General features: G+C 37.2%; 5 protein-coding genes across 7 annotated transcripts; 3 read left to right on the top strand and 2 right to left on the bottom strand.

Moving 5' to 3' along the window:
* Positions 1 to 270: 270 nt before the first annotated feature.
* On the bottom strand, positions 271 to 2,783 carry LOC113749853 (outer envelope pore protein 16, chloroplastic). 3 transcript variants are annotated; one of them, XM_027293739.1, is made up of 7 exons: positions 2,574 to 2,783; positions 2,403 to 2,526; positions 2,218 to 2,269; positions 1,862 to 1,893; positions 1,446 to 1,479; positions 1,250 to 1,317; positions 271 to 756 (listed from the first exon to the last, which is right to left on the bottom strand). In XM_027293739.1, exons 2-7 carry the CDS (start codon positions 2,514 to 2,516, stop codon positions 616 to 618), a joined length of 441 nt encoding a protein of 146 aa, XP_027149540.1. In that variant the 5' UTR covers positions 2,517 to 2,526; positions 2,574 to 2,783; the 3' UTR covers positions 271 to 615. The 3 variants fall into 3 exon arrangements, with proteins under 3 accessions (XP_027149540.1, XP_027149525.1, XP_027149531.1); XM_027293724.1 differs by having other exon boundaries at positions 2,403 to 2,542; positions 2,585 to 2,783; XM_027293730.1 differs by having other exon boundaries at positions 2,403 to 2,539; positions 2,585 to 2,783.
* Positions 2,784 to 5,873: 3,090 nt separating this feature from the next.
* Positions 5,874 to 9,112, top strand: LOC113765188 (auxin-induced protein PCNT115-like). Its single transcript, XM_027309279.1, has 5 exons — positions 5,874 to 6,134; positions 6,831 to 7,037; positions 7,370 to 7,542; positions 7,629 to 7,740; positions 8,550 to 9,112. Exons 1-5 carry the CDS (start codon positions 5,922 to 5,924, stop codon positions 8,886 to 8,888), a joined length of 1,044 nt encoding a protein of 347 aa, XP_027165080.1. The 5' UTR covers positions 5,874 to 5,921; the 3' UTR covers positions 8,889 to 9,112.
* A 1,971-nt stretch (positions 9,113 to 11,083) lies between these two features.
* Positions 11,084 to 12,716, bottom strand: LOC113762389 (CAX-interacting protein 4). Its single transcript, XM_027305835.1, has 2 exons — positions 12,598 to 12,716; positions 11,084 to 12,437 (listed from the first exon to the last, which is right to left on the bottom strand). The coding sequence occupies exon 2, from the start codon at positions 12,399 to 12,401 to the stop codon at positions 11,400 to 11,402; it is 1,002 nt and encodes a 333-aa protein (XP_027161636.1). The 5' UTR covers positions 12,402 to 12,437; positions 12,598 to 12,716; the 3' UTR covers positions 11,084 to 11,399.
* Positions 12,717 to 14,482: 1,766 nt separating this feature from the next.
* LOC113774635 (pentatricopeptide repeat-containing protein At4g11690) lies at positions 14,483 to 17,068 on the top strand. The gene has a single exon (XM_027319216.1). The coding sequence runs from the start codon at positions 14,483 to 14,485 to the stop codon at positions 16,241 to 16,243; it is 1,761 nt and encodes a 586-aa protein (XP_027175017.1). The 3' UTR covers positions 16,244 to 17,068.
* An 814-nt stretch (positions 17,069 to 17,882) lies between these two features.
* On the top strand, positions 17,883 to 21,719 carry LOC113775734 (triosephosphate isomerase, cytosolic). The gene is made up of 9 exons (XM_027320732.1): positions 17,883 to 17,970; positions 18,055 to 18,130; positions 18,544 to 18,667; positions 19,269 to 19,353; positions 19,447 to 19,579; positions 20,009 to 20,103; positions 20,867 to 20,945; positions 21,301 to 21,383; positions 21,496 to 21,719. The coding sequence occupies exons 1-9, from the start codon at positions 17,932 to 17,934 to the stop codon at positions 21,547 to 21,549; spliced, it is 768 nt and encodes a 255-aa protein (XP_027176533.1). The 5' UTR covers positions 17,883 to 17,931; the 3' UTR covers positions 21,550 to 21,719.
* The last annotated feature ends 403 nt before the right edge of the window (positions 21,720 to 22,122 follow it).

Raw genomic sequence — 22,122 nt, 5'->3', positions numbered from 1 at the left:
TTTGCATCTCTGACGGAGATATTCAAAGCCTTCATATTTACAAGGAGTATAGTTACTTTGTCACCTGTGACCAGAGCACATCGAAAAGCAAAAATGTCAAGGTGCCCTATCCTGCCTTGTCTTTCATATTTATGAGTATACTCATATTTTCGTTTATGGGTTTAGCACTGTGAGCAGAAAAAATGCCAGAATGGGTATCCTCCTTCGCTTTTCAGGATTTATTTGATTCCTTAGTGGACACCTTGAATAACATGTGGAGGAAATATGGGGTATTTTGAACTGCTTTTCTGTCACGAACCTTCTAACATTCATGCATACAACAGACATTTAGGTTCTTTAGAGCAACATAAATTTGTAGTCGTAAAAGTAATCACTCTAGTCGATTGGCTGAAATGTAATTGGAGTATAAAACAAAGCAAGGCAGCAGGCCTAAGCGGCCTTCTGATCACCTTGCTATGTGCTAAATCTCATATTTCAACAGAAACAAAACATCCTGAAAAAGTGGATTAGCATGGTTTGGTCCCCAGACGGATAAGCATCTTCTGATGCTGTTATTACTATGTAACATGAGATATGCCTGAGTGTTGCATCACGACCCAAGGCTAGTTCTATGTTTCATGTGAAATGGTTGATAAACTCTGCAGCAGTTGCAATAGCACTACCTGCAATGGCATCCATCACAATCTTGTCTTTGTTCTTGTTACTAGCTGCTGATATTACAGCTCCTGTCAATGCACCCCCAATCATTGCATTCTTCTGCAAATGGACAAATGAAACAAGCAAAACAGCTTAAAACGACCTTATAAACAGAACAAATTCACTGTACAGAAAGATCTTATAAGAAAGAATGCTTAGACTGTGAAATCCAGCCAAATCAAAACAAAACATGTCAATGCAGACAAGAATTAGGACAGATAGTAGGTCAGAGCTCTTGGATGCTTCTGAAACTGAAAATAAGCATATTGCAGCTTGTCCACCCCGTCAAATGTTGCCAATTGTTATGAAGCGATAACCATTTGTATGTCTAGTAGTGTTCTGTGACATCTTTTGCCTGTCGCCATTATTAATCTAAGCGGGAAACATGCCTACTTGTATTCAGTGTTATACCACATTTACCCATTCTGAACTAAAAAGGGGTGATTGGAAGCCAACCGCTGTCCTATCCTACAGGCTGAAAGAAACATGGACATTGATGCATGAAGACAGATTCTCATGTGAATGTACAAAAAAGATTTAGTTGAGAGATTACCCAATCTCTAACACCCCGAATCCTCTCTACACCATCCTCCAGTCCAACGTACACTCCAGCTACGGTTCCTGTAAGCGAAATGAAGATATGAACTTCAACTGATTGTCAGTCAGTAAAGCAAACCAGAATAGTCTGTTGTCTCTTGTCTGAGTGATCTCCTGTCACATATGTAACAGAAATTTCAAGTGACACTCACCCCAGTATGCTCCTTCCTTACACATTTTCTTCAACTGAAAAACACAGGAAACTCATTTGCATTAGAAACGTGACCAACTGCAGCCATTCAGCATACATCATATACAACAAAAGAATCCTCAGAATGCTAGTAAAATACGGTATACATGGCTGCATGATTCTCACAATGTCTCAGTGTTAACTCAGAAATTGACCGCCATTTCCAGTGATTTTTATAGTTTTGCTAGATATATAACTAATTATCCCGCGTCTTGACTGTCCTCTTGTCAAAAGTGTCAGACAAATTCAGCAAGACTACCAGTATCATTACAAGTACTCAACCTCAAACAAAACTGAAATCAAATTCACCTGTTTAGCCATGCTTTTCAATGACAGAAACTATAGATGTAAGAGACAGAATGGTTCCTAGAATCTTACCGAATCCTCAAACTTATGATGAGAAATACTCCCTGCATAATAAACCATGTCAAACCAAAAAGAAAAAAGCTGCAAGAAATTCTCTTTAATGTATGTATTTGTCGCATGCGCAATACACTTTTTATGCTACTAGTAGAAAATGTCACTTTTTTTCAAATTAGAGTCATCATGCAATATAAGTAAATCCCATCAAAGCAAGGAAGGTAAAATATTTGAGAAAATTCCCACTTTCTCCGGTCAAGTTAAAAGGGTTTGACTTAATCCTAGTAACATTTGTACGCTTATAGCAGAAATTGCAATTTGTTAAATAAACGCATGCATATCGAACTGAAAATACTTAAATGTAAAAAATGAACCTCGTTTGACTATGTAATATGCTTCCTCTGCGGCTGCTTTGGTTGCAGCAACCTATTCAAGGAAGAAGAAAACAAAAACAAAAACAAATTAAACCAACCACCAAATGGAATTTAGAAAATGAAGAAATTGATAATTGGTCAAACAGAACCGATCCCAATCAGAATATCTAAGATGGGAATTTTACACAGCCGATTTTCAAGAAGCCATCAACAGTGAGGTTGAGGAAAGGGTTGCCCGTGTCGATAATCAGGTCCACCTTAGGGGAACTCAATGTCCCTGAAATTCTGGTCCGTGGCATCCTTCTTCTTCTTCTTCTTCTTCTTCTTCTTCTTCTTCTTCTTCTTCTTCTTCTTCTTCTTCTTCTTCCTCCTTACTCTGCTGCACAACACTTTAGTCGCTAATTCCTTCTGACTTCACTCTCAGTTTTGCTTGATATTGTCTGCCGTAGAAGTAGATTCTCATTTCACAATCATTTTTCGAAGTTCGATTTCACATCATAAAATTCCAAAACTTTCTGGACACGTGGGCGCAGTATTTAACGTTAAACAAAATATATTTTGAGTCGTTTCCAGTGCCGGGCAATCAATTACTATGGCTGCCAAAATGCACTTGTTTTGGCATTTATGGTATCCCTTTAATTTGTAGAGATATTATATTTTTTACTCAATTATTTCGTCCTCATAATAGACTTAGTGATTGCGCAATTCAATGTTACAGATAGGACACCCCCCACAACAACAATCACGTAGGAATCACAAAAATCCTCGTGTCTGTTTAATGAAGCACCAAAAAAAGTGGTGACTTTCATCTTTAGTTATGAGATTGGGGAGTACTTTTGCTTTCCTTTTAGTCTTTTTAGACGGAAGTAAAGTAGTTATAGAAGAAACGGAGAGTTTTATTGGTCCGTGCTCCACAAATCCAATCAATTAATTCAGGCTCTTTTCTTAATCTCATAATGATGTATGGCAAAAGCAAACTTCAACAGATTACTCAGTCATTTAAGGTTCTTATAATCGTAGCCCTAAACTAGAAGGCCACACCAATATTAAACTCTTGACAGAAGTTCCAGGTAATTCACATGCAAATGTTTCCAGAATTCAAACGAAAAAGAATTTAAAAGCAATTGCTAAGTTTTTTTTTTCTTTCATAATCCGTAAATCTAGCTAGAACCAAATGGATCCTTTAAACAATACACAACCTATGCCCTCGTAAAATAACTAAGTTCTACTTACAAAAAAGCGATTGAAAATTACAACATTCACAAATAATGACCTGTCGCACCTGGCATGGCCAAATAATAGGAAAAAGAAGCCAGAAGGGATAATTCAGAAGAGAAGAGCTTCAACAATAAGCATCCCTAGTCCTAGAGATGATAGTTGATGCCATATAAAATGTTGGAACCTGAAACCATTTAGCATTTGTAGCCCCGTCAAAACTATAAGGGTAATGTACAAATTTTTTTTTTTTTTGTAAGATCAGTATAATGCACGGTTGTCATATACACCACTACGGGTCAACTTTCTATTCTCCCAATCCACACATTATTATAAAACTACGGGTCAAGTTTTATGATCTTGACCCAAGATCACTCCAAGACAAAAGTCCTCATCAGACTGACGAATACCAGGCTACGGCTACCATGAAGGCCCAAGACACGCGTTTTATGCGATTGGGCTTACAGGCTTAACTGATGCTGGTCCAATTTTAAATGTTTCGTTTTTTAAGTGATATTCCAATGAATCAATGAAATTGTAATTAAGTGATAATTTTTAACAATGATATTTTGATGAATATTCTGTATTGTAATTAAGTAGGAAAATAATCCCGTTAGACTTATACAAGAACTTTAAAAAATGTATACAATTTTTCATAAATATTATAGCTTTTACACAGATAGAAAGAATTGGACTTTATTGGGATAAGCGTAATCCAATTTAGGCGTAGAATTATTTTTGAACTCGATATTTTGTATATATAATATTAACTCAATGAATTAACATTGATTCACAAGCCTCCAACATGCTCAAGTCCTTCATCGATTAGGAAGATTAAAATGAACTACAAAGAATCTCATTATATAATTATTTTCTTCTTTATCATAAGTTATTCTTTACATTATTCATCTAGATTTTTTTTTTTTTTTTTTTTTTTTTTTTGAAGTTGGGGAGCGTGGGGTTAGAGGTGGGGAGAACTATAGGTATTTTTTTTTTGGGGGTCAAAGTTTGGGTTGTTCAAGTCAACCCAAATCTGGAATTATGGATCCACAAGATGACAAATTTGACACGGAACGTGGCGCCTGAATGAGGAAAATACTTGACTAAACTGAGCCATTTGATAAAGCATGGGAAAGTGGTTGTGATTGTGATACTAAGGTCGTAGGCAAATTAATGATATCATAAGACTACCAATTAATTTTTCAGATACTTAATATACATCTTAATAAGATAAATACCAAAATATAGCTCAATATTAAAATAGGGGATGACTGGGTAAGAAATTCATCCGCGCTTTTTGATTCACGGGTCATGGCCCACTGTACAGTATGCTTATTTGTCAGCATCTCCTGCTCAAATCCGCTCTTTTGGTTTTTTTTTTTTCCTCTCATTTATTATTACTCCATTTGGATTAGCTGGTTTTGGAGATATTTTTGAAAAATTTTACTGTAACAATGTATATGAAAAACTTTTATTATAAATATTTTTTAAAATATTTGATATATTGTATGTATGAAATATTTTTAAGTTATTTTTATTTATGTATTACTGTAGTTTTGTATTTGAAAAACTTATTTTTGAAAAAATGACCAATCCAAAAAGAGTATTTTAGGATCATTCTATTATCTGCTTTGGGTGAATGGATAAAGGTCCGACCAATTTTTTTTTTTTGTTTTGAAACCAAAGTTTAATGTCTAGATTACTATTTTTTAAAATTTTTTAAAAATATACTACAATAATTTTGATATATATAAAATAAAAAAATGATTAAAAATATATTCATAAAAAATATAAAACATTTTTTAATAGAAAACTACAATCCAAATGTCACCAAATCTTCTATGCAATATTAAGCGCTGATTGTAATAGTGAGTTCACAATTTTTTATTTCTTTTTTGCATCTTTCTTGTATCATGAGACACAAAATAGAATAATTTTTTTTAAAAAAAAAAAGTGGATTCATTTGATTTGTATCCAATAATTCAACATGCCAATAACAAATGGATTTTCGAAAGTAGACCTAATCAAATCAAATTATCTCTCTTCGTATTCTTTTGATAAAAAATTTTTACTTTAAACGGGAGTGTTTGGATACCAAAATTATTTCAAATAATATTTCGCTTGCATCACAAACACATTTCTCAACCTATCTTTTTATATTCCCAACTACTTTTTATCTCATATACATGACATCACAAAAAGTGCTACAGTAATTATTCCAAATAATATTTTAAATAATACACTATCCAAACAAACCATAAACACAAATATAGTTCACGTAATAATTATTAGTAAGAGTTGTCACTCACATTTGTATCTAACATTTAAGTATTCTTATATTACTGACAAGAACGAAAAAGAAGACCCGACAAGATTCCTTGCTGCCTAGGAAAAAGCAGTACGCGCCCTGCTGACTGCTATATATTATTCGTCTTGTGCACAAAGGAAGCTGAGAAAAGTAAAGAAGGAAGAAGAAGAAGAAGAAGAAGATGGCAGCAGTGAGGAAGGTCAAGCTGGGCTCCCAAGGCCTACAAGTATCTGTACAGGGGCTTGGATGCATGGGCATGTCTGCTTTCTATGGCAATCCCAAATCGGAGTCCGAGATGATCCCTCTCATCCACCATGCCATCGACAGTGGCATCACCCACCTCGACACTTCCGACGCCTATGGCCCTCACACCAACGAAATTCTCATTGGAAAGGTACCATAATCTAGCCCCCCACCCCCCGTTATCATAGATTCAGCTCAGCTACTCCTTTCACCTCGTCCATTACCTTCATCTGTTACTATGCGTTGGTGCTTGATAATTTTAGGAAAGCAGGTGAATAAGTACGATCAAAGGCAAAAAAAAAAAAAAAACAGTATGATCAAAGGCTTTGAACTACGATTCATCTGCTGAAATTGACCTTTTTTTGTGGTGGTGTCAATTAAGAAAGAACACAAATCTTTAGAAATGGAAAATGCATAGATTAACTATCTATGTAGGTTTTGATGCCGAAGTGCAAGCACCTAATGATGTTTTCAAGAAGCTTTTGGGTGCAAGAAAACCCATGAATAATGGCTCTGCATAAAGTTGTTTTAATTTCAGAAGATTATAGTATGAAAATTCCAATTTAGAGGCTGGATTTTACTCTCTCTTTTTCACCACCATCTGTCTATGGTTTATCTTAACATGTAAAGGGGGTCATTCACTTCGTAGCTTCAAGCTCTGCAATTTTTTGCCACTCTTTAGTATTGATGTTTGGATGTAATAGCTTGCTAGTGGATTATGTCAACTGACCTCAAATTTGACTCATAAAGAACGAAAGAAGAAACTGAAAGTACATTGCTTTATCTGGAGAAATTTGCTGGTTTTGAGGGGGATAAGTTCGATTTATTTCGATACCTTGGTTTGTAGGCCCTGAAGGGAGGATACAGGGAGAAGGTGCAACTAGCGACCAAGTTTGGGCACGTAATACGTGAAGATGGGACCAGAGCCGGCGTCTGTGGTGAACCAGCATTTGTTAGAGCTGCGTGCGAGGCTAGTCTGAAACGTCTGGACGTTGATTACATTGATCTCTACTATGTTCACCGAATTGACACTCGTGTGCCTATTGAAGCCACGGTTTGCCCTCTTTACCGAATAACTAATAAGCTGAGTATAATGTTTGTGGCAATACAACTATGTATTCAGTGTTTACTTTAACAACTACAAACACTAATTTATCTATTCGAATTCATCGCTCGTGATTTTTGAGTTAAAGTATCTTGCGATAAACGATTGCATCTGGCTCACATGTGCACGATATGATAAACAAATGGAAGCCATGGAAGATTACCTTGGAGTAGTCACTAATTACTTAGTGAATTAAGTGGACAGTGGATATCACAAATGCATGTTCTTCATTTTAAACAATTTGGAGTTTGGATACTTCTCAAGTTACTAGTTTTTGTTAGGTTGGAGAACTTAAGAAGCTGGTTGAAGAGGGCAAAGTAAAATGGATAGGGCTGTCAGAGGCCTCACCGGAGACTATCAGAAGGGCACATGCAGTACATCCAATAACAGCAGTTCAGCTCGAGTGGTCTTTGTGGACACGAGATGCTGAAGAAAGTGTTATTCCTACTTGCAGGTAAGGCATTTCTTATGCATTGGCAAAGCAAACTAGTTAGGAGGAATAATGATCAACAAATTGTCACCCAATTGCTCTTTTTCCAGGGAACTTGGAATTGGGATTGTTGCTTTTGGTCCCCTAGGAAGCGGATTCTTGGCATCTGGACCAAAATTGGTTGAGAATCTGAACACAACTCCTGATTTTGATGTCCGAAAGGTTGGTCCTAATGAGTTGTTCATCTCCATGAGATCCATTTTGCCTGCATTAGATCCACGAAGGATAGACCCAATACAATTAGGATAACTAGGAATAATACAAAACAAATTTTGTTTCTTATATCATTCATTTTCTTGTCAAACTATTAATCCTAAGACATTTGGATTGTGTTTGCAGAAGAATTTGCCATGCCATATCTTGCCTCTTTTGGTGGATAAGTAGTAACAACGCTATGTTTTTGCTCAGCACGTAGCAGTTACTCTAGTCTCTATGTCATGAAGCTTGTACATTTTTTGTGGCCTTATTTCCTTCTAACTATTTGAACAAATCTGATTTATATTCTACTGGTGTATAACTTTGGCAGCTTTCTTCTGCCTTATCTACTGTCTAGTAAATATTGTACCCCTTCACTTTTACATGACATGCAATAATAGCAATATGACCAACACCAAGTGCTGATTGATGCTGATACATGACCTTTAGAACTACTAATTGCTCCTTCTGAGGAGAACCTTTACCGAGTTACCCAGGCTTGCCATTAAAGATCTGCAGTATCTGTACACGTTTGTGTGTCTTATTGGGTACATAGGAATGCGTAAAGAAAGAGGTGCTTGTTTCTCTGTCTTTTGGTTTTAGGTCTTCATTTCGCCTTACATATCTATGTGACTTCCTGGGTGCATATTTATGCATACAGAGGCGCTTATTTCCTTCTCTTTTTTGTTTTGGTTTTATACCTTGGTCTAATTGGAAAATTCAGCCAACAACCTTGTATCCATAGCAATTGAAATCTCTCTCTGGTACTTGTGCAGGCAAACCCAAGATTTCAGCCAGAAAATGTTCAGCACAATCTGAAAATGTATGAGCAGGTTGAGGAAATGGCTTCAAGGAAGGGTTGTACTCCATCTCAGTTAGCATTGGCATGGGTTCATCACCAAGGAGATGATGTCTGTCCAATTCCAGGAACCACCAAGATACGGAACCTCGAGAGTAACATCAAGGCTTTATCTGTCAAGTTAACCTCAGAGGAAGTGGCTGAACTCGAGTCCATCGCTAATGCAATCAAGGGTGAAAGATTAGCACCTCAGTACTTGGCTCTTACTTGGAGGTTTGCCAATACTCCACCATTGTCCTCGTGGAAAGCTACATGAGTTGATGTTCTGGCAGTCCAGTGGCTTCAGTTGTTTAATGTGGAGCTCTAGTGTTTGGACCCTTTGTGTTTCGGGAGTAAATTGTCTGAAATGAATCTTCTGTTCTAATTGTCCTGGACAATGTTGAAAAGGAAATGGAAATGGATAAATCTCTAAATAAGAGGCCGGAGACAGTCTTTATACCCTTGTGCTGTTTGAATAAGAAAATTTTCGTTCTGTTCTACTAAGTTTTGTCTTCATCGTGACAAAGACCTATTTAACTGCTTCTTTGCATTTATTTTAATTAAAAAAAGGTGTGTCGCTAGTTGTATGGTGCATTCACAACTCCATTACCATCATGCTTGCATAGTTTCTGCCAGGGTCTCTTCTCCTTCATTGTCCAAATCCTCCTTTTTTGCTGAACTAAACGATTAGAGTCGGCAACGAGTCTACCAATACCCGTCGGATCGATTTCACATATTAAGGAGGCTTCTGATTAAGTCACTAAAAACCGCAACGAGTCTACCAACGAGTCTACTAAAAACGTTTAAAAGTCATCCCGCTTAGTGCTTTGATTGTGAGTTAAAAACCAAGATACGTGCAATATAGAACAGCCGGATAATTCAAGACTAAAGATTTCAAAACCCGTAAATCTTTGTTGTGCACAGGTACAAATATGACCCTGAAGTCCTGAACTTTCTCTGATAAAATCAGAACCGGGATTGCAAATATTGTTACATATTCATGCTTTGAAGGACAAAACCCAAGACCTATATTTCTTAATAACCTTGCTGAGAAATTGAAGCTGAGTAAATTTCAGAAATGGCAAAAAAAGAACAGCTCCAGATGTATAGAGTAAAAGCCACTTCACGTTTTGATGTATTAGTTACTAAGGTCTCTGGTGCTCGCACTTGCATTTTAAACGACAAACAGAACAGCTCCAGATTCCCGCCAGAAAATGTTCGAGCATAATCTGAAAATGTTTGAGTCGGTTAACAAAAAAGCAGCAAGGATGGGCTGCATGCACACAAACGGAGCTACCATTGGCAAGGGTTCATCTCCAAGGAAAATTGTCTTTTTCAATTCCAGGAACCATAAAGATAGAAAACCTCAATAAACAGGAAGGGTTATCTGTTGAGTTAGCTCCAGAGTAAATGTCAGATCCCCATTCCACTGCTGATTAGGGTGAAAGACGATTTTCCATCTCTTGGCTATTAGTTAAAAGACAGCCCAATACCCAAATTTGTCAATGCTGTACCACATGATTTCTCCAACTATGATTTTGACATTTGACAACTCTTGCTTTATAGAATAATATTCCCCTGATCCTGTATCCCAGAATAATGCCAACTATATGCTGAACTCCTAAACTATTAATAAAAAGGTGGGATCTGTGACCTTTACTTTTATCTCATTTACACTGTTTCTTTCCTTTTCCTCCTCTCCTAAGCTCCCAAACTACTTGCATGGTTGATTAGCATTTTTTTAAGAAGTTAATATCCTAAACATTAAGAAAATAAACTTTTCATCGATAAAAGATATGGCCAACTGTACAAACAAAACCATCATATGCTCAAAAATAGGATCAGAATTGCAATTCTCATAAGCACTTCAATCCATTACTCTCTTGCCTTACCCCCTTCTGTTCCTGCATCTCCTGAACATCAGAAGATCTAGGTGCCGAAAGATAACAGCTAATAACAGAAAGACATTACAAGGGAAGGACAACTACAAATTAAAATATCCCTTGCTAAACAAATAGCAGGTAGGGCAGCTGGTCTAGAACCACAGCACGCTATACAAATTCAACTCCTATTCCAAATGCTAACACATGGCATTTATGCCCTGTCAATATGACATCACCCTCTAAACCTACATTTAACACACAATGCAGAAGATTTTGGTTTCAATTGTCATTGCACGACCTCCTATTGCCAAAATCCTTCAGTGACACTTCAAACGGGCGTTTATACCAAGATTGAGATCTAAATCATACTGTAATTCCAGATAATACTCCAAGTCATGACAATTAGACTAGTCAAAGCACATGACTAATGCATCTCGATGTACTGAACTGAACCAAACCTACCAAAGGAGATGCCTAGAAAATGAGATTGGAAGTGAAGAAAATACAAAACCCAGGCCATAATTACCAAGGGGACAGGACTAAAAGCATTATCTATGTTTTAAAGAGCATATTATAATCAATTATCAAGTGGTAATAAAAAGTTAGCAACTATAAATAATAAAAATGTGCTGCACAAATTTTTCTGAATTGTCATCATATAGGAACAAGCAAGCAATCAGAGGTACATTAAGCGAATTATAACATCATGCCACAAACACAAGCTCTTCACACAGAAATATTCTGCTAATATATTCTTAGCAGGTCTTCAAACCTAATTATTACCCAAATAAAGACATCAAGAAGTGATAGCATAAAGGAACCCCAAATACCAGTCATTGCATTCATCATCAGGACTAGAAACTACATGGTTAAGTGACGTATCACCTCCCAAAAACCAACTAGAACTAGTCTCCATGGCGACTCTTCCTGCTCTTCTTCTCAGACCTCCTTTTATCTCTGCCAACCCGAGGATCATCAGAACCAGTATCATCAGAATCAGATGTTGAAGCTGTCCTCCTGCTTCTCCGCTTGCGTCGCCTATCACCAGAATCCTCAGGAGAAGCATCAGAGTAATCAGACGAATGCCTGTGACTCCTCCTTCTCCTCCTTTCCTTCCTACTTTTCCTCTTCTTCCTCCTCTTCGACTCGTCCTCCTCATCAGAAGACTCGTCATCATCCCTGTTCCTCCTCTCCTTCTTCCTCTTCCTCCTCCTCCTCTCCTCATCCTCTGAATCATTATTCTCCCTCTTCCTGTTCCTCCTTTTCCTTGACCTTCCCCTCCTATCTTCCTCATCCTCATCATCATCATCATCCTCTTCAGCCTTCCTCCTGGAGCCTACCTTTGCTTTCCCATTGACCTTCTTTTCATACTTCTCCGCAATAATCCTCTCCATCTCAGAATCATAATCTGAATCCGAACTCTCGCTATCCTCCTCCTCCTCCTCGTCTTCACTACTCTCCCCACTCTCCAACCCTACCTTTTTCACAAGCCCCTTAACCTTCTCCCCCTTCAATTTCTCCAAAACCACCTCCCTGATCACATCATCGTCAACATTCCCCCCTCTATTCACATCCTCCCTGACGCTCAAAAAATTTCTACACTGAAAAGTCAAGTGCCCAACTCTCCCGCACTTTTTACACGACCCACGAGCCTCATCCGAATTCGAATTCGTAATCCGGGCTAAAGCCAGCAAACCCTGGAAGCTAGCATAGGCATTTTCAGGCTCGGGTTCAGCAGAATCGGAAACTTTGCTGGTCGTCGAAGCTTTCTTACCATCGTCTTTAGCCGTGGGTGCATAAGGATCGTACCCAATAGCGCTCTGCCATATACCGTGAGTCTGGAGGGCAGCGCTACTGTGCACCCGGTTGTTCGCCGGCATGCGAACCCTTCCTGCTGTGGCCGGCATCCTGATTCGATTCTATTGCTACAGAGAAACAGACGTCTGCAAAAAATTTTCAGGGATGGTGTTAGGGTTTCTTTTGCCTTTCCTTTTACTGGAAAAAAAAAAAATCTGTGGATTCGGAACCCTAATTGAGTTTAAATTTGGCATTGGAAATCGGAATGAAACCGTCATAGTGAGAAGTATAGCTTTGGACGCTTACCTGAGGAAACTCGGAGAAGAATGAAGCCCGATCGGATTCTAACTTTGAAACTTGACCGTAAGGACGGGTCGAACAGAGGATTAAATGGAGAAACTGATCGTACATTGATCTTATTTGAAGGAGTAAGAGAAGGAGATCTCCACGACGTCGTATAGTCTTTGGCGGTGAAACTCGTCGAAAGTGCCTTTTTGTCCCTTGAAAAAAAAAAGAATAAGAATTATATAGGGACAGGGGAGCGGTTTTCTTTTGTATATTTTGTATTTACAATCGTACATGTTGAATTAGGATAAGGGAGAATACATGGATAGAATTGCTCTAAACTCACCAAATACTTACAAACTAGTGTGAATACCCGTGTGCTAGGTGCTGGCATCATTGAAAATCGGTGTAATTATTAAGAGAAGGTATTCTCTCTTATATATTTTTCCGCCTCCACATTTCGTTGTTTAACTTGGAAATCCTTGTCACTTTGTGTCAATACATTAATGTTTACCTTCAAATTAGCCTGTGCAAGGGTCAAGACATTTTATTTAAATTGATATTTTCTTGAGAAGCATCACCTTTGTCACTTTCTTTTTCTTTCTTGAATGACCTTTATTTAATGAAAAAGCCTTAATGTTATCTTTTTCCGCGTTGGTGTAAAAAAATTGTATCACTTAATGCATTGTCAAAAGTTCCCTCATTTTTAAAGATAATTACATCATTTTAATTATCCATTTCCCTCTCACCACTCCAAAAAAAAAAAAAGAACTAATTTAAATTACTATTTTTCAACAAAAATAATTCTAATCTTTTTAATATCTTTTTAGTAGTTGCACCCACACATATTGGATGTGCTTAAAGCACTAATTCTAAATATAACTCAAATCATTAGAGGAATATACTGAAGAGAAACAACTAATTAGTGGAATTTCACGAACAACAGAAATAGAGAAGGAACTATATACAATACATAAAGTAAGAGCGGGCGGCAATTGGTGCAAACATTTTCTATCAACTTTTGAACTTTAAATTTTACTCTTAGAAAAATTAATTTTTTACTCTAATCACTTAATTACATTTACCAACATAAATCTCTAACAACTATCCCTAAATATTGCAACCATCAAATTACTCCTATCTTTTTTTATTAAAGAAAAAGTTACTTATAAACTAAAGTTTGTTAATGAAAAATTCTTATAAAATTTATTTGTGTAAATAAAAAATCTACAAATTTATAAAAGAAAATAATTTTTACAATATATAATGTTATGTGATGTAAACATAAAAGTATCATTTTTTTGAAATTTCTATTTTACCTTTAATTATGAGACATTTTTTTGAAATTTCTATTTTACCTTTAATTATGAGAGTAAAATAGTCCCAATTTATTGTGGGACAACCCTGCAATAACAGCATAGTTATCAATTCACATTGCCCCCTAAAGCAACTTCCTCTTTCTATACCATCATCCGGAGGAGATTGAAGTCCACTAATTCCTCATGGACATAGAAATGGTTTAATACTAATAATATTTCAAATATTAATAAAAGGATGTGATAGAAAATAAAATTTTATAAGGACATAATAATTTCATATATGTAATTTTTATACACTTGTTGAGGTATGCCTCAATCACTAGTTATTTTTAAATTACACACACATTAGATGTGTCACTAGTTAAATATAAATTTTGCAAGAAGGGCCAGAAACATCATCATCATCTTTCCAAGACAGAGATTAAAAACAATTACTTGAATCATGTAAATGGCATGTTATACTTTACAAATTACTGTGTCCATCTATGATCCGTCCAATCATTAACAGGAAGTTTCAGTAATTCCTCAAGAATTTTCATCCTTCCTCTTCCAAATTGAATTGAAATTTTTCGTGAAAATTAAAATCCATGGAATCGAACTTGTGCTCTTCTGCGCGCATAGTGAACCAAACTCTCAACAGAACCCATAACCAGATTACCAGACCCCTGAAATCCCAAAGACATTCCATGGCTGTGCTCTCCCAGATGCTAAAACTGCCGCCCATCAAAGCCCTCTCACTTTTCAACTTAGCAACTCAGTCGGGCTTCCAATACACTCCACAATCCATCTCCATTATCCTTCATCACCTCCTCTCCTTCCGCAAGCTCTCTCAAGCCCAATCTTTAGTCCTAAAATTACTTTCTTCCCGCATCTCCTCAACTTCATTCACAGTCCCCTCTCTCCTCTCCCATTTGACAACCCAAAACCATTTCAGCTCTTGTTCTCTTTTCTATGAATCAATCATCAACGCTTATGTTCAACATCAGTCGGTGGAAAAAGCCCTTTTCTATTTTCATGAAATGGTCAATAAAGGCCTTGCACCCACAGCCAACACGTTTAATAATGTGCTGAATTTTCTCGTCAAGATGAGAAATTCTGACAAAGTTTGGAGCTTTTTTGATGAAATGAAAGAAAGAGTTGTCTTGGATAAGTATAGTTTCGGAATACTTGTAAAGGGTTGTTCTGATATTGGTGATTTGGATAGAGCTTTTGAGGCTTTGGGATGTATGGAGAAGATGGATTTGAAACCAAATGTGGTTATATATACTAGTTTGATAGATGGATGTTGCAAAAGTGGTGAGATTGAGAAAGCAAAGGAGCTGTTTTGTGAGATGGGAGAGTTGGGTTTGGCTGCTAATCAGTACACTTACACTGTTTTGATTAATGGATTCTTCAAGAAAGGGCTTAAGAAAGATGGTTTTGAGTTGTATGAGAAGATGAAGACTGATGGTGCATTGCCTGACTTGTACACGTACAATACTCTAATCCATGAATTTTGTAATGGTGGCAGAATTCTCAGAGCATTTGAACTGTTTGATGAAATGCATGAGAGAGGGGTGGCATGTAATGTGGTGACATATAATACTTTGATTGGGGGGTTATGTCAACATATGAGAGCGTTGGATGCAGAGGAATTGGTGGATCAGATGAAAGGGCGTGGCTTGAGCCCAAACTTGATCACATTTAACACTCTCATAGACGGGTACTGCAAAGCTGGGAGGGTTGATAAAGCTATGAGTTTGTTGAATCAGATGAAGTCTTCTGGCTTAAGACCATCCTTAATTACCTATAATATTTTAATTTCAGGTTTCTCTAAGGTTGGAAATCTATCTCGTGTTATGGATCTGGTTCGAGAATTGGAGGAAAGAGGCTTTTCTCCGTCTAAGGTGACATATACAATTCTTATTGATGCCTTTGCTAGATCAAATGACATGGATAAAGCTATTGAGATGCTTTCTGGAATGAAGAAGGCGGGTTTGGTTGCGGACGTTTGTACTTATGGTGTATTGATACACGGTTGGTGTTCAGAGGGTAATATGATGGAGGCTTTCAAGCTATTCAGATCAATGTCTGAGGTGGATTTGGAGCCCAATCATGTAATATACAATACCATGATCAATGGTTATTGCAGAGAGGGTAACTCTTATAAAGCCTTGATGATGCTAAAACAAATGTTTGAAAAAGGTATAGTTCCGAATGAGGCAAGTTATAACATGACGATTCAAGTTCTTTGCAATGACGGAAAGTGGAAAGAGGCTGAAAATCTTTGTAATGACATGATAAAGTGTGGTGTACAACCCTTGGTTGCTATTGATATGATTCATGAAGCTAAAGTTAAAGATTCCTAGATTACTGTTAGGCACTCTTCAGTGCCATGTGATACGTGAAGAATCTTGCAGTAAAAATGCCAGACACGTAGTTTGTAACTGTGTATGGATTCTTCTGGAAGTTTGGCATCTTAAAAACTAACATGGAGTGAAGATGAGAAGGGCTTCTTTTGACTTTGCAAATGGTTGACATACTGGGATTCTTTGATGAGTGAGATATTCAAGTAAAAAGCTTAACCTTATGAACTCGCAGCTGCAAAGCATAGAATTCAACTTCATCTTGGATAGTTGGCAGATCATGAAAGGAGCACCAATCGGACCTGCTAATTAAGGGATTGAAGATCTTCAAACTGTGTGAGTTTACGAGGAGAACTAGGCTGTGCACGGGACAGCAGATGTTTAGTGAAATCATAAGTCTATTGTAAAGAATTTCTTAAACGACCCACAGGAGCGTAGACGAACAATAAGGCAGGAAATTAAAAAAAGCCCTAGTATGTTTTAGTAGAATTGAAGTAGTTTTGTTGGAACAGATTCTGTTCATATAGGGTATGATGGTTTATAATCCAGTGGCTTACTTAGGATGACAAATGCCGCAGTTGCTACAAGGCAAAAATTTTGAAATTTTTTTTTTTGGTATTTCTAAGGAATTGTTTACTAGGAAAGAAACAGGGGTGAGCTAGAATGGTTTATGGTCCAGTGGCTCACCTTGAATTTTATCTTGGATAGAATATTTTTCATTGTATGTGTAATATCTTCGGAATCACTTTAAGAGGTTTTCAGATTATGTCGTCTGTTATGTAATACTACTACATTGAAGCAAGTGCAAGGCATGTACTATGACGCCAAGGAGAGGTAAGTAGGTAACTTGCTAGTAGACAGGTTCTAGTATATCTGGAGAACCAACATATCTGACAAAGAGTTGCAAGTGAAACATGCATTGATGTTGCCGGTGACCAACTGAAGGCTCCGCTTATTACACCATCCAATTATCTCGAGTCGAATAACCTCACTCTCCTGAGCTTGGATTTCTCTATAATCTAGTACAACTGAAAACCAATGCAAGCACTTGCATATCAAAACCAAAGTAGTGCATTGAGTTTACAAGTCTGAGATGAGATTGTGCTAATGAGAAGTGATTAAGTGAAGACGGGATGCCTACTTATCTTGTATCCAGTTGCAGAAATTGAACAAGATTTTGGATGAGTAACAGTGGAGACTACCACCATGGCGGTTTTGTTTATGAGTTGAAATTGTTTGAATTTGATTGGATCGACCCATCATTGCTTATTATCAGTTTATCAGTGGAGACTACCACCATGGCGGTTTTGTTTATGAGTTGAAATTGTTTGAATTTGATTGGATCGACCCATCATTGCTTATTATTCATATACAGTTTTCTCTTGAACTGCAAGGTATATTTACGATAATGTATATAAACGATCAATGCTCCAAATAAATTTATTTGTGATAGAAACTTTCTTGATTAGTTTTAAATACACTTGTCAAAATTAAAAGAAAAGGAATAATAATAATAAAGAGAGAAAAAAATGCAGGGACTGAAGTTCAACCATGTTATAATTGAGGGGCTGAAAGTATAAATTTCCCGAAGTTGTGGCCCCCGTATAAAGGACAGGCTGTAACCAAGACTGGCGACGGTCTGTGCAGCACCATCTGGAAGAATATTGCAAGTGCATTGCCCCTGACCAAAAATGGGCCGGAAATTCTTCGTCGGCGGCAACTGGAAATGCGTATGTTCTAAAACTTATTCATCTCTTCCCTGATGAATGTGGGTGGGGAAGTTTATTCTGATCATTTTTTAAAAATCTTATCAGAACGGTACAACTGATGAGGTGAAGAAGATTGTGAGCATGTTGAATGAAGCTGAAGTTCCTTCAGAAGATGATGTCGGTAAGGAATTTTTTAGTTTTTTTTAAGGGAAAAGCAATGTTGAGCAAATACTAGAGTACTGTTTTTTCTTGCTGTTCTGTTTTCAAAGATAACAAGTTTAATTGATGAATTCACATTCATGCTTTCAATTTGAATAAAAATCTTTCCTTTCTGCAAGGCGTCTCTCTTTCCAAGAGTCTCACAATGGAAACTTTGACGGCGTGGAGTTACTGTGAATTTTAATATATTTACAACCAAGTTCTTTCCAGGCTTAAACTTTTGCCGCGTGGCTATATGTTCTTAGTTTGACCCCATTTGAATTCCCACCCCACCCCCCCCCCCCAAAAAAAAACCGGGTTGTTAATTGTTATCTGTAATTGAAATTTTTGCATGTAATCCAGCTTTTCGTATGTGGGCTTACTTATTTTTTGTAGATGTGGTTGTCAGCCCCCCATTTGTATTTCTTCCTATCGTGAAAAGCTTGCTGCGACCTGATTTCTCTATTGCTGCACAAAACTGTTGGGTCAGGAAAGGAGGCGCTTTCACGGGCGAGGTTAGGTGTGTTTAGCATGATCATCAATCTTCTTTTTAAAGTTTGTCTAAATATTTTGCAGATGTCTAGTGTTCTCGAATGCTTTCTACATTTTTAAGATTTGCCTTGACATTTTCCAGATTGTATTGTTCTCTAATGCTTCTTGATACAAGATTACATTGAGAATGCTTTTGGTTGAATTTCACATTGATGATAGATATTTTTGTTGTCATCAAATATCATTATTTTGACAGAATATCTGTTCATGTTCGGCAAAGTTTGTCAGAAACTAACTTTTTTTACATGGATTTACAACACTGTCATTTGTATTCAAGTACTTCTCCAGGTGTATATTTTAAGTATATATTTGAGCATTAAGGCCCTTTCTAGATGTTACTTTTGAATGAGAAGGTGTCAGAAGTTTTTATCTTGGCCTGTCATTTAGGCTGATTTTTCTTTTCACAAATTCAAGGTTGGAATGTATTTTCTTCAGTTACTTAGCATTGATCTAGATGCAACGATTGGTTGTTTTATGTATATATCCATGAGTTTGGTTTTTGTCTCACTCTCTTTAATGTATATTTTTTGTTATTTTCGTGTCATTTATCTTACATCAAATGAATACAGTGCTGAGATGCTAGTCAATTTGGGCATTCCTTGGGTTATTCTTGGACACTCTGAGAGAAGACTTCTGTTAAATGAATCTAAAGAGGTAAACATATGTCATGGTGATACAGTATACTTTGGCTTCCCGCTCATACCATCTGTCAGTCACTGGTATTGTACATTTCGTATATTGATCCAGTTTGTTGGAGATAAAGTTGCTTATGCCCTTTCCCAAGGCTTGAAAGTGATTGCATGTGTTGGGGAGACTCTTGAGCAGCGAGAATCTGGATCTACAATGGCTGTGGTTGCTGCACAGACAAAAGCTATTGCTGGTGAACATTCATTGCACCCAATTGTTGATAGTAAAGATTATTTACCCAAACATAGATACGAAAGGTCTAAAATTAGTATAGGACTATTCGTGATGAACTTGGTTTCACCTTAATCTCCAGACAACACACTGATTTCCCTAAAAATAAGTTTGAGGGGACAAATTGTGGTTTTGAGGATATTGCTGGTGGACATGTTTGCAACTTGGGTCCTCTTATGTTTGATAAGTAATAAAAGAAAATTGTACAGACTTATCTTCCTTTTCAGTCACTCCCAAATGGAGGAAAGAACAAAACTTTGTGGATTGCAGTTTTTCAAAATGCACAGTGGTTGCCCTTACTGCCGCTTCCATTCGATGTAGCTATGTTCCATTTTTGTTTTTCTGTTTCTTTCTTGGTGATATATAATAGATGTCAAGCATTCTGTTGCAGATCGAGTTTTGAACTGGTCCAATATCGTCTTGGCTTATGAGCCAGTTTGGGCAATTGGTACTGGAAAGGTTGCTACTCCTGCTCAAGCTCAAGAAGTAAGTTTGCTATCTTTGGTATATTGATCAAGTTTCTGATTGATGAAGTTAAGATAATTCATCAACTTCTGTTTTGGTTCTTTTAGAGGGCAAGCAAGATGTTTTGGGGAGATTTGCGTAATTGGACATTCTACAAATGGGGAACTCTCTCTTTACTATGTGCTAAGAATAGTTTTTGTACATGTTCCATAAAAATCGGGGTAATTTTTAATAATAGAAATTGTCAATTGGTGTTTCTGAAAGTATAACTATAAGGTTTTAGATTATATGGCCTCACAAAAGCCTATAGTTGTTGCAATGAAAATGAGTACCGGCAACACAAAGTTGCTGGAAGGTGATGTCCTTTTAACATATAGATTTAATGTTCAGCTTATTAGATATCAACCTCTATCCGAGAATTGCATTTGTAGGTGAATTTGACACCTTGTTTTGTACTGTATCTGTGCATGAGTGATATCCGAGTTGTACTGCTGCTTAGCAATTGAACTGAGCTTTGAATAATTCTGAATGAATTTCTCGGCAACAATTCTGAGGAGCTTACGTGTTAGGCATATGATATGCTACAGGAAAACTCCGTCCTTGAATGTGCGGCTTCATTGTTTGTTGTCTTAATCAGATTGTTATCCTTCTGGCTTAAGTGTGCTTAACTTAGTAATTCCTTTTCCAAATCATATTTAAGGGGTTTTTGGATTATTGTTTGCAAATTTTCTCTTTGGTGATTCATTTCAAGAATACTATCATGGGATATGTATATTTGTTCCAGGTTCATTCTGAACTCAGGAAGTGGCTACATGAAAATGCTGGTGCAGAGGTTGCTGCAACAACAAGGATTGTATACGGAGGTATTCAATCTATTCAAGTTTTTGCAAAACCTTAATTTCATGCTTCAAGGCTTCTCTGTGAACTCTTATCAAGTTCCAACCATCACTGATTTCTCCTTAAAAGCAAGTCTTCTACCCCTTGGGTTCCATTTTCCACTCCTGCATGCAATAGAACTTTAAAATGAGAATGTGGTTGGAATTTTAAGAAGATGGCATTTAAGCTGTCATAGAGTCTTTCCCCCACCCCCCAACCCAGAGAGAGAGAGAGAGAGAGAACTGAAGGTGCTTAGATTAGCAATGGAAACTCCACTACAGTAATTTATCTTTAGTTTGTTGTCTTCGTTTATCAATGCTTGTTGCATCATGATAATTGAAGGTTCTGTAAATGGAGCGAACTGCAAAGAATTGGCCGCTAAGCCTGATGTTGATGGGTTTTTGGTCGGTGGAGCTTCCCTTAAGGTTTGTTCTACTACTATGTTGAGTATCACCCTTCCTCGTGGTTGTCCTTCGAGTTGTTGTTTGCTTTAGCAGTGGTTTACTAATATTGTTTTGAATGTGCATGACAAATCAGCCCGAATTCATTGATATCATCAAGTCTTCAACTATAAAGAAGAGTAGTGTCTGAAAGCAGGTATTGGTAGCATCTTTTTTCCCCCTTGGTTTCTCGTTCCATCACTGGTGTAAGACCTGAGACAAAGGGTATCGTGTACAATAAAAGCGTACCATTAAACTTGTTCAATATAACTTGCTTCTTTCATATATATTCTCATTTAAGCACTGGATAATTATGAATTACTAGTGGTGTCTTAATTTGGTTGGTCCGTTTGGATTAAACTCAAAACAAGTGTTGCCGGAATGTCTAGTCCCTCTTTTTTAGTGGGGCAACAACAGAAGAAAGGTCTAGTTCATCGGCAAAGAAAAAGACCTATCAGCATCCTCTGCCAACGAACATGAGATTGGCTGGTTTTTCCTGCTAAATCATGACGAGCAAAAGTGTCGTTGATTGTAAGGGCTCTATCAGCCTTCTGCTATGGCTCCTCTTCGCCATTATTAGGTGTGCATAATAGTATGCTATGTTATGCAGCCGATTCAGACCGCAGCAATGATACCTCTCATGGTTTATGAGTCAGTGTGAGTGGCGAGGTCTTCCATTCCATCACCAGTCGACGAGACAGCATCATCATTTCCTAGCAACGAA

The sequence above is a fragment of the Coffea eugenioides genome, chromosome 1 (genome assembly GCF_003713205.1).
Source record: "Coffea eugenioides isolate CCC68of chromosome 1, Ceug_1.0, whole genome shotgun sequence".
Classification (NCBI taxonomy): domain Eukaryota; kingdom Viridiplantae; phylum Streptophyta; class Magnoliopsida; order Gentianales; family Rubiaceae; genus Coffea; species Coffea eugenioides.
Note: the sequence above shows the minus strand (reverse complement) of the source record. Positions and strands in the feature narration are given on the sequence as shown.

What these genes read in the sequence shown, in the direction of transcription:
- LOC113749853 (XM_027293739.1), bottom strand. Translation starts at nt 2,516, where the DNA reads ATGCCACGGACCAGAATTTCAGGGACATTGAGTTCCCCTAAGGTGGAC. An exon ending in ATCATAAGTTTGAGGATTCG is followed by an intron (nt 1,480 to 1,861) that starts GTAAGATTCTAG and finishes TGTGTTTTTCAG; the next exon opens with TTGAAGAAAATGTGTAAGGA. An exon ending in TTCGGGGTGTTAGAGATTGG is followed by an intron (nt 757 to 1,249) that starts GTAATCTCTCAA and finishes GTCCATTTGCAG; the next exon opens with AAGAATGCAATGATTGGGGG.
- LOC113765188 (XM_027309279.1), top strand. Translation starts at nt 5,922, where the DNA reads ATGGCAGCAGTGAGGAAGGTCAAGCTGGGCTCCCAAGGCCTACAAGTA. An exon ending in ACGAAATTCTCATTGGAAAG is followed by an intron (nt 6,135 to 6,830) that starts GTACCATAATCT and finishes CTTGGTTTGTAG; the next exon opens with GCCCTGAAGGGAGGATACAG. An exon ending in CTGATTTTGATGTCCGAAAG is followed by an intron (nt 7,741 to 8,549) that starts GTTGGTCCTAAT and finishes GTACTTGTGCAG; the next exon opens with GCAAACCCAAGATTTCAGCC.
- LOC113762389 (XM_027305835.1), bottom strand. Translation starts at nt 12,401, where the DNA reads ATGCCGGCCACAGCAGGAAGGGTTCGCATGCCGGCGAACAACCGGGTG.
- LOC113774635 (XM_027319216.1), top strand. Translation starts at nt 14,483, where the DNA reads ATGGAATCGAACTTGTGCTCTTCTGCGCGCATAGTGAACCAAACTCTC.
- LOC113775734 (XM_027320732.1), top strand. Translation starts at nt 17,932, where the DNA reads ATGGGCCGGAAATTCTTCGTCGGCGGCAACTGGAAATGC. An exon ending in TGTTAAATGAATCTAAAGAG is followed by an intron (nt 19,354 to 19,446) that starts GTAAACATATGT and finishes ATATTGATCCAG; the next exon opens with TTTGTTGGAGATAAAGTTGC. An exon ending in TCGGTGGAGCTTCCCTTAAG is followed by an intron (nt 21,384 to 21,495) that starts GTTTGTTCTACT and finishes ATGACAAATCAG; the next exon opens with CCCGAATTCATTGATATCAT.